The 11101-nt window shown below is 31.0% G+C and overlaps 1 protein-coding gene across 1 annotated transcript; it reads left to right on the top strand.

Annotated features, from left to right (window-relative positions):
• Window positions 1-6126: 6126 nt before the first annotated feature.
• On the top strand, window positions 6127-8178 carry LOC109812663 (putative WRKY transcription factor 40). The gene is made up of 5 exons (XM_020376674.3): window positions 6127-6430; window positions 6533-6595; window positions 6864-7190; window positions 7294-7410; window positions 7501-8178. The coding sequence occupies exons 1-5, from the start codon at window positions 6356-6358 to the stop codon at window positions 7849-7851; spliced, it is 933 nt and encodes a 310-aa protein (XP_020232263.1). The 5' UTR covers window positions 6127-6355; the 3' UTR covers window positions 7852-8178.
• Window positions 8179-11101: the final 2923 nt, after the last annotated feature.

Genomic DNA, 11101 nt, shown 5'->3' on the forward strand with positions numbered 1-11101 from the left:
TTAAGGAGATGCTCGACCAAGTGCTCAACAAAAACTCCTTGATTAACACATCTTGGTTACAAGTTAGGATAGTCCAAATAATAATAATAATGACTTTACTTTATTGTATAATATCACCAAGTTGATTTCCAGTTTCAGAAAGTATACAACTTGTTCAACTTTAAGGGTTTATTTGGGAAATAAGAAGTGAAAGAGAAGGACGAAGTGTGAGAAAGTAAAGAAAAATCATAAAATATGATGTGTTTAATAAAAGGAAAGACAAGAAAAATGTGGTTAAATTTCTATGGGTCTCACTCATCAAAATTTTCCCTCTAAAATGAGGGAAAGTGCATAAAAATATATTTTTGAATGTTGAGACTATTTGTGGTCGTTGCCTATTAGTATTATCTAGTTATGTGATTATGGTTATATATATATATAAATTATTATTTAATATGTAAATATATTTATTTTACAAATAAAATAATACATAATATAATCTTTAAAAAAATAATAAAAATAAATTTAATTATTATAATTTAAAATTATTTATAAAAAATAAATTTCTATTCTATTTTCATTCTATTTCTCTTTTACTAAACAATATTTATTTTTACTCTATTTCATACTTATTTCTCTACACTTCCCTTCTCTTCTTCTTCTTTCTTCCTTTCTCTTTCTCTATTTCTTTCCTCTTTATCAAACATAGTGTAAGTTTAAAAGATAAAGAATTTGCGTAAAAATCAATTTTTAACCAAGGTCAACTTTAATTTGTTTTGAGATTGGTTACTGTTATATCAAATGTGAAGTGAAACACTTATTTTATTTTATTTTGTAAAAACATATTTTACAGGGAGGATAATAATCAATGTTTTTCATTGTGTGTTTTTTTTTCCTTTTAATTCTAAAGTTTAACAAAATTATCAGGCCATTAGAATCAATTTTAAAATACTAAAAATTAATTTATAAATTTTATACACTATTTAAGATTCTAAAAAAATAATTAAATTAATTTATAAGTTCTTATATCTTTAATTTTTTTTTATTAAGTCCTTTCCTTTTATTTATTTATTTTTATTTTTCACTAAATCTTAAAAAGTTTGTAACTAAGCCATAAGAATTTAACAACGGCAAACCATAACAAATTATTATTGATATTTAGTTTTTCTTCGGAGTGAGCATGGATTCAACCTTTATAAGCATTTTTTATATTATAATATTGATATAAAGAATTCATCCTTGAATTAATAATCCTTTGAAAACTCTGGGCGTGAATAAAATGTGTATTTCCCGCACAACATAGAGACTATAAGTATCCAATCTTAACTACATTGAATGGAAAAAATCAAGTTGGTTTAATCCATCAAATTATTTTGTTTGGAGTTTAAAATTACAAACTTATTCATACGCATTATGATATCATATCTTAGCACAAGTGACTTGAGTCCACCTAATTCGAATAAAACTAATCCGAACTTGATGACATATATTGTGATGCGTGTGGTAAGCAGTGGGAGCACGGGATTTGAATTGGATGCAGAAGTAAGTATAGATAATTAGATTAGGTGGCATAATTAATTGGATGTGGACATGGAAGAAAAATTAAAGCGGTTCATGAATGTGAACTTGAAGAATGACAAATCAGGTTTTTCTTCTTCCGGCTTCAATTCAATGGATTGACTAATTTGCTGCTCAATATGGGGTGGTCTTCATTTATTTGGTCATGGTCAATCGGTGGGTCTCACTTCTTGTACTTTCTTCCATTACCTTTTCATCTTTAATAATTCCATTTATCCCATTACATTTACACCTTCAATCTCTAACTCTATTATTCTAATCATTTTTTTACACTCTTTCATTTAACAAAATTATTCTCTTTTACTTAATTTTTCCCTTTCAAAATAAGTAAATATAACCCCACTCTAAAACCAATAATACATTAATTGATATTTATTTTTTTACTTCTCAACTTTTTTCAAGAGGGTATGATCAATAATGATTGACTAAGTGATCATGATTAAGTAATTTGACGGAACAATTTGATAGACAAATTATTTAAAGGAAGTAATAAAAATAAAGAGCGAAGAGAGATATGGATTTTTGTTGGGCAGCTTGAATATTTAGCGAAAGAAAATAAGGCATAGGATTAGGAAGAAACATTTGCACCGAAAGTATGGACGTGGAACTGCGATTTGTCTTCTTGCAAGTTGTAACGCAACACCCTAACTTCACTGCATCCATTATCCAACCATTCTACCCATCTTCCTCTTTTTCCTTTTTCTTTTTCTCCACTTCAACTGCTCGACCATTTTCATGTTAACACTAATTTCCTATATAAGAAAAAACCAGAGAGACAATTCAATTATTTTTTTTAACTCTTCTATGCTGTACTTCAGAACATATTGCGTAATTTAAAACGTATACCTAAAAGTCTCACATCATTTAGGAATCGAGGCTAAAGGTAGTTTATAAACATCTTCCTTTCTTAACTTACTGAGGCGCCTTTTAAAAAATAAAACCGTGACGGTCCAATGAGGTCAAAACGGACAATATCTAAGATGCGGTGACCCTAACGATGGCCGTAGACTTACGGTAGGAACAAACATTTGGCGCTAGAATGTTGTCCCTTAGCATCGATTGGGGGATTTGTTCCGGTTTGCCTAAAAGTTCCACATCGCATCGACTGGGGGGCTACATTTGACGCTAGGATGTTGCCCCTTAGCATCGACTTAGGGGCTTGTTCCGGTTTGTCTAAAAGTCTCACATCGCTTAAGAATCGAGGCTAAGAATAGTTTATAAACATCCTCCCTCCTTAACTCACTAAAGTGCTTTTTAAAGGACAAAACCGTGACGGCCCAACGAGTGGCAAAGCTGATAATACCTTAAATGCGGTGACCCTAACGATAACAAAGGACTTACAGTAAGAACATTTACCATTTTAATCTATCTAAAATTTTAAAAATACATTATCGTTTACCTTTTATTTTACATATAATACTTGTATATATAAACAACAAAGCAACTCTCACAAACAACTCAAATGTACCAAAAAAAAAAAAAAAACACTCGTAATTTAAAGATTCATTGATGCAACGTGGAAAATGTTTGAAATAGTAATCGTGACAAGAAATAAACAATCGAGGACCCCACTAAGAAACAAAGTATGACCAGGACAAATTAAGACGACTTCGGGTCAATATAAAACTTCTATCCACAGATCATTTTTATAATATCTTTGCTTTTGGTCTTGTTATTATGTTATTATTATTAAATATATGCAACCATTGTGAAAGTGAAGGTTCTTTTTGCACAAATTCAACAGGGCATGCACACTTCAACTTCCTTTTAAAATTAAATTTAATTACCTTCTCTTCACAAGATGAAAAGAAACAAATTCTTAGTTACCCGTCACTATAAAAATAATTCATCTATATTAAGTAACATATTTTAAGTTTATAGATTTTTACGCTATAAACTAATATTTAAAATAACTTTAAATATAATTTTGAAGAAATTATTCCAAAAATTAAAATATTACCGTATATAACAATTTATAATTAAAATGTTAATTTAAAGTAAGGCAATAAGCTTAGGTGCGATTAGATGTAGACTGTAATCAGTAGATATTAATGAAAATAAAGTAGGGTGTGAAAAAAAAAATCGTAGAGAGAGACGTCGTGGATATAAGTGAATCCACAAGTTTATTTGAATTTTGATGTATAATGAATAATTTAGTGCAGATTTTTCAACTTCCAAGTTCCAAGGCGGGCTTGACTTTGAAATTAGAATTCTATCGAGAATTCACCGACATACAGTATATAATTCACGTCAACTAGTATATTCTATTCTTTTAACTTTTTATCACGCGCGCACACCCAACACAGATTCTCTTTTTTCAGCCCTTATATTTTTGCTATCCCATATGTATCACAAGATACTCTTAATCTATTGTTTTTATTACTCTATTATTTAATAAGAATTTCTCATCAATAATAAAATTGTTTGAAGGTTATACTTGTTATAATTTGTGATTGCTATCTGTACATGTATTATTTTATCCTTAAATTTGTTTACAATATAATTAAGAATTTTCTTTTTAATTTTGTATTTCTTTTTATATACTAAAAGTCACTAATCAGATTTTTAAACAAAAATCATTCACACACAAAGTTGATTAATACTTTGTTTTAGTAATATATTTAAAAATTATCACATTGTATTATAATACTACAATTATTTTCATTATAATATGATGAAATAATATTTTATTATCATTTGTGTCCATTTTATTATTACTCCCGGTTCTTTTTATAAAAAACTGATAATCATTTATTTCTTATAAAAATGGACTAGAAAAGGAATATAATTTTACTGAATTTAATTATTCAGAAATACTAATTAAGTCCAGTAATTTAATCTTTTAAAGATAAGTAATATCAAACGTGTTTTAAACATTTAAAAAACTTATGGTTTTATACTCGTATTATAAGTGTTTGTATTATTTTATTTCATTTATATTAATTATTGTGAAGTTAGTCAATTATAATATAACTATAGTAATATTGTTTAAATTAACTATCGTATATTTTAATAAATAAAGTGTTAGTATACTTTAAACCATTTTAATTTTTTTTATAAATTATAATTTAATTATATATATATATATATATATATATATATATATATATGTGATTTTTAATTAATGTTGTTTTGTCAGTATCTAAATTAAACATTGAACTAATAATAAACACTTTATTATTGCCTACATACATTATAAATTTAGAATACTCAACCACTTATTTTTTTTTCCATTTTTTTATATTTTTTATTGACTATTTTTTCTTGTCAATTTGTAACAAGTTCCACATTGGGGAGGTCTCCTTACCAGGGAGGCCTTATAAGGCGGGAGGTTCTCCAACCTGGCCGACTTTTGAGGGATGCATGGTTCCCCTCCTTAACCTTATGCTCGTTACAATGGCTCTTTCATTGAGAGCTAGCCAACTCGAGAAGGGCTACCCATGGAGGGTTCTGACCGGCAAAGGCCGAGTGAAGTACTGTGAAGTGCGTCCATCGAGGACGTTGACTTTCGAAGGGGGTGGTAATGTAACAAGTCCCACATCGGGGAGGTCTCCTTACCAGGGAGGCCTTATAAGGCGAGAGGTTCTCCAACCTCTTGGAACCGGCTTTTGAGGGATGGTTCCCCTCCTTAGCCTTATGCTCGTTACACAATTCAACTAATGTTTTCAAATATATGTTTTCTGTCCATTTGCATTATTGTTCAGTAATAATATATTTGATCTTTTCCTGTGTTTGCGTGATTTTTTCCCACTAATTTTCTTGCCCATTTTGCATAGTTTTTTCAACTCATTTAATGATGCCCCTCCCAATACATCTAATTTTTTAGTTTTTAAGTGCAAATATCTGTATCATGTATATAACTTCTTAAAAAAATATAACATTATTTATGTATTTTTTTTAATTACTAATGTAAGTATTAACAATCGAATAAAACTTGATAAGTTACTTAATTTTAACTCTGAAATTATATCTTAAATATGATTTAAAAAATATATCAACTTTAAGAAACAATATCAAAGAATGGGTTTATAAATTATTATTTTCAAAATTGGAGAACAATGAAATTTTCGTAAAAAAGACAAAATATTGTATGTAATTCAGAAATTAAGGATAAACATATATATGATTAGTAGAATATGAATTAACTTTTAAATATATATTTTTCTTTCATTTTAACTAATAACGTTATTTTAAAGGAGGTAAGTGGTTTTAAAAAATTAAAGAAAAAGTTTGTGTCCTTTAAACAAATTTCAAAGGAGATGAGTATAATTTTTCCTTGTTCTACTCATTTATTGTCCTTTTTCTTATAATATTTTCTTGTTCATTTAAATATTTCTCATAACGTATATTTTTGAGTGAATTTAACAAGTATTTTAAGAAGATTAATTTAAAAAAAGATGTAAATATAGAAATTAAAGTGGTGGGTGATTTACTTAAAAAAATAATAAATGAAAAAGACACGTTGTTGTTATATTTTGGAGTCTAATCCAATAGGTAAAAGGAGGTGTGTTGAAATTGAAAAAATAATAAATGGGAGCTGTGGAACAAGTAGCGGGATATATTCGCTTCCCTCTGTTTCCTCCCACTTTCCTTCTTCAACTTGTGCTCCTTTCCCTCTCCCATCTCCCTTCTCCCTTCTATAAATCTTTCTCTCACTTCATTTACTACAAACTCTCACCCTTTCAACTTGCTCAACACTTTCTTCATCTCGCTTTGCTTCATATAAATCTACAATTTGGCTTTCCCTTCCAACAACAAATTGCTTATCACCCTCAAACTGCTGCTTCAATTGCCACTCATGGATTGTTCATCATGGATTAACACTTCATTGGATCTCAACATTAATCCCCACAGGCTTCATGAAGATGTTCCCGTAAGTGTATAAATCATGTTGTTTGGAAGATCCTCTGGGAATTGTTTCCCTCAGAATAATGTTTTATATGGGAAATAATTCTTTCTTGTGTGTTCATTTCAGAAAAAGGAGGTGGAAAACAATTTTTTCTCATTGGGGATGAACAAGTCTTCTCTGAAAGAAGAGGTTAGTTCTGCCAATTCTTCTCTCTCCGTAATTCTTTTCTTGTCAACAATCTAAACTGATTTACGCGATGTATAGTTCAGTCAGAGTTGAAAACATTTATTTTATACATCCAAAATTGACCCTTTTGGTTCAGGGATATTGCTGCCTGTGGCACTATTTGGTTGAATGATTCTCTTGTAAACAAGTTCATTATGGATGCTAGATATAAGCCCATCTTTTTTCCTTATTAAAAGCTGCATAAATGATCATATATGTGCTGTCATTTCAGGCCTCTGGTGCCTTAGTGGAGGAGCTGAAGCGGGTGACTGCAGAAAACAAGAAGTTGACCGAAATGCTCACGGAGATGTGTGAGAACTACAACGCTTTGCGAAGCAATTTGATGGAATATATGAGGAAGAATCCTGAGAAGGAGCTCAGTTCATCCAAGAAAAGGAAATCTGAAAGCAGCAACAACAACAATAGTATTCCAATGGTAGTCAATGGAAACTCTGAAAGCAGCTCAACTGATGAAGAATCATGCAAGAAACCAAAGGAAGAAATCAAGACAAAAGTTTCAAGAGTTTCTGTGAGGACCGAAGCATCTGATACAAGCCTTGTAAGATTCTTATCAGCTACAATGCATGTAAACTCATTAAGTCGTAACTCATAACCATGGTTGAATATAGCTTGACAAGCTTTCCATTTTTTGATGTTTCCAGATTGTGAAAGATGGGTATCAATGGAGGAAATATGGACAAAAGGTGACCAGGGATAACCCTTCTCCAAGAGCATACTTCAAGTGCTCTTTTGCTCCAAGCTGCCCGGTAAAAAAGAAGGTAAATCTAGAGCTAATTAGGGACTAAGCATTCAAACTCAATTAAGGAACTGGATCTCAAGCTAAAATGTGTTTGTTATTCAATATTCAGGTTCAAAGAAGTGTGGATGATCAATCTGTTCTGGTTGCAACTTATGAAGGAGAGCACAATCATCCCCACCCTTCTCAAATGGAGGTAACAACAAGTTCCAACCGTTGTGTGACCCTAGGTTCAGTACCCTGTTCAGCTTCTCTTAGCTCTTCTGCACCAACAGTTACCCTAGACTGGACAAAATCCAAGTCAAGCACCAAAAGCGAGTCTAAGAATATAATTCCCAAAATCGATTCACCAGAAGTACCGCAGGTTTTGGTAGAACAGATGGCTACCTCCTTGACCAAGGATCCTAATTTCAGAGCAGCACTAGTTGCAGCCATCTCTGGAAAAATGTTGCACAATAATTAGGTAGAAAACGAGTGAACTGTATTTAACTGAGTGATCAGTATTTTCTATAAGTGGATCATGTTTAGAGTATAGGATCTCTATGTAAATACAACATAGGACATTAGACATATTCCTCAATTTGATCAATCCTTTTAGTGGGAATCGAGCTCCACTCAGGATAGCAAGTCTAGCTGATAATGCATTTGCTAATCAAGCTCAGCTCAGTCTTCTCTATTCTTCGACATCAAAGTAAACTAGGATAGTTCGAATCAGGTTTCCAATTTAGTTCTTGCGGAATTTCTATTATTCTATAGCATACAAAGGCAAAGAAAAGCTTTGTTTCGGAAAGTGCGACTCTGTTGACAATACATTATCTCCTTTTCATTTTCCAACTCTATTCGGAATGCTGCTGATTCTTTTTTGTATCTTAAAAGATTAATAATAGCGGTGCAACGCAACGATCACAAGTTCTCAAGATGTTTAATACATTGTATAGATTCAGTTGTCTGAGATTTTTCACTGCACAAACTATATTCTATATCAATCTTTGAGTATTGTAAGCGACAGAAAATATCTATAAATCAAACTGGAGGGAAAAAATGACCTGTTATCTATACGATGATGTGAGCTTTCACTTCTACGATATTTCGGGTAGTCGATCCAAATATAGTTAGTTTGAATGTCATAGGATGGATTTTTTTTAATTAAACCAATTTTTACTAATAATATACGGCATTTATAAATTTTATAAAACAAGTTGAAGAAGTATTTAACACAACCACTCTGAATCCAATTTCAGAATATATGCATGTCAGACTGTTGAAGAAGATTGTTTATTGATAACTAGATCAATCTTCTTGGCTGACAAACTAAATATAATAATTTCTCACAACACCTAAGTTGTGTTGAGCAAAGTTTTAAAAAAAACTCCAATAGAAAATATGGAATAATGGAAGCGTTCTTTAAGTTAATTGTGTGACTGATTAGTGAATTGTGAATGATATATAGCAGAAGTAATGTTGGTCTTTCAAGCTCCACCCAACTTAGCTATTCATCTTTCATCCAGAGTGCCATTTAATATTGAACAAAATAGTCCCGGGATTTTAGTACTTTTACACCCTCTTGGACTATGTTGGAGGTTACTCCTGGACTAATTGCATTTCACCCAACATATTCAAGTCCAAAGCCTAAATTTCATAAACCAAACTCTTTGGGAGTTTACTCCTAGACTCTATTGGAGGTTACTCCTAGTCTTGTTGCATTTTATCCAACATTTCCAGGTCCAAACGCTACTTTCATAAACCAAACTGGTCAGAATGCCTAGAACTAGCTCCTAACTGCAATATTTCAACTCTGGAATTCCTAAAAGTAGGTAGCTGGTAGAAAGTATAAAGCACCACAATCCTGAGGCGTTCAACCAACACTGCAAATGAATCAAGCCTGATTTCCTTAGATGAGAACCGACAAGGTAGGTACATAGCAGCTATAGTTGTACTTAGTTGACCGCAAGATACGATTGAGGATTCTTAATGACCCAAAGATTAGAAAAACAGAGTGGCAGGGGGAATAAAATACCTCTAGAGTCTAGACTAGTGTAAAAGGAAGCTGTTCACGACCCCATCAAGAAAGAAGAAAGTAGGTGAGGTGACAAATGCGGACCGACTCACTCTGGCCATTTCAATATGCTCAATACACAAGAACTTGAAGAACTGCCAAAGATAAATTTGCTTTTGATTTGTAGATTCCACTCCCCAACCCACCCGTTGACAAAGACCTAGTAGGCTAGGAGAAACTCAATGACCCACTCACAGCTGAGGGAGCTATTTGATTCTGCATCTAAAGCAACTCATGAATGTATAAATGAGTGTTGGTCTCACACCATATTCCTGAAACCTTTGCCTTAGCACATTTCACATGCACCTGCTGTGCGTGGATATGGGAACTGGTTGTGTAGCAATAGCATCATGGTTCACAATGTTCCAACTTCCAAATAAATGTGTCAAAGAACCGAAAAATTGCATGTTAGAGAGATAAACTCACAAAGAAATCGATTTGATTTTGTCAACTACCTTTACATTTAATATTCATCCGTGGGTCTGAGGAAGCAGGTTTGGTTCATTTTTCACACTAGTAGGTAGCGGAGAAGTTTGAAAAGAACAAGTAATTGTTTAAGGCTGCCCTGCCCCTCACTCACCTCATTGCTTTTTGTACAAATGATTAGAAAAATGAGATACATTTTTTTTATTATTATTTTGGAAATATTAACAAAATGGGACATTTAGGTAAACTCTGATGGCAATGAGCTGAGCAATTAATCCAGAGCTGAGTTCCAAGTTCCACTTTCACATAAAACCTTCACCTTCAGCTTGGATTCTTCGACCCTGTTTCAGCCTTTCAGGTTCCCGTCCAACGACATCAACATTGACATTCATGGATCCAACTCATACGGATATGTCAATTCTGTATTTAGAATTCAGAAAAAAAACCCTTCACATAACCACACTTTTCCCCCGCTGCATTGCTCCGAACACCGAGTTGAATTTAAGATAACTATGTTTTTAAAATCTCAAACCAACGCGCGCGCATATATATATATATAAACGAAGAGAGTTATAATAATTTATTTAAGTATAATTTTTATTAAGTATTATATTGCTTAATAATTTTATATTAAATGTAAATTTTATAAAAAGTTTTTTATTTTTAGTTCATATATATAAAATTTTATATTAATTTAAAATAATTTGATATTTTATTTTTATAAGAAAAAATTGATATAATATATACATTTTAAAATATATTAAAATATGAATACTTTGATTACATTCAATTTATTGTTCAATTTTAACAAAATTTGATATAAATATATAAAGTTATATGAACTTTCAATCTAACAGTTGAATTTACAAAATTCATATTTAATATAAAGTTATTAAGTGGTATAATACTTAGTAAAAGTTATACTGGTGTTATTATAAATTTTCTTTATATATATAACAATAATTTAATTTCTATCTTGCAAATAATATTTTAAGTAATTCTTTATCTTCATATTTAATTTGATTTTTATTTAATATAAATGTAATGACTCATCACATCAATATACTTAAAGGTTCAACAATTAATAGTGAAAAAATAAAACAAGACTACCTAAGATTCACATACTTATAATACTTGGATATACATGTCATAAAATATACACATACAAATAAAAGTGTATATATATATATATAGTAATCCTATAATCAGGTAAAAAAGAAAATCCTAGTTG

The sequence above is a fragment of the Cajanus cajan genome, chromosome 10 (assembly GCF_000230855.2).
Source record: "Cajanus cajan strain Asha chromosome 10, NIPB_CcT2T_4, whole genome shotgun sequence".
NCBI lineage: Eukaryota > Viridiplantae > Streptophyta > Magnoliopsida > Fabales > Fabaceae > Cajanus > Cajanus cajan.

Bases quoted from the DNA above. Each gene is read 5' to 3' on its own strand.
- LOC109812663 (XM_020376674.3), top strand. From the start codon at position 6,356: ATGGATTGTTCATCATGGATTAACACTTCATTGGATCTCAACATTAAT. The intron at 6,431-6,532 runs GTAAGTGTATAA...TGTTCATTTCAG, and splicing joins GGCTTCATGAAGATGTTCCC to AAAAAGGAGGTGGAAAACAA. The intron at 7,411-7,500 runs GTAAATCTAGAG...TTCAATATTCAG, and splicing joins GCTGCCCGGTAAAAAAGAAG to GTTCAAAGAAGTGTGGATGA.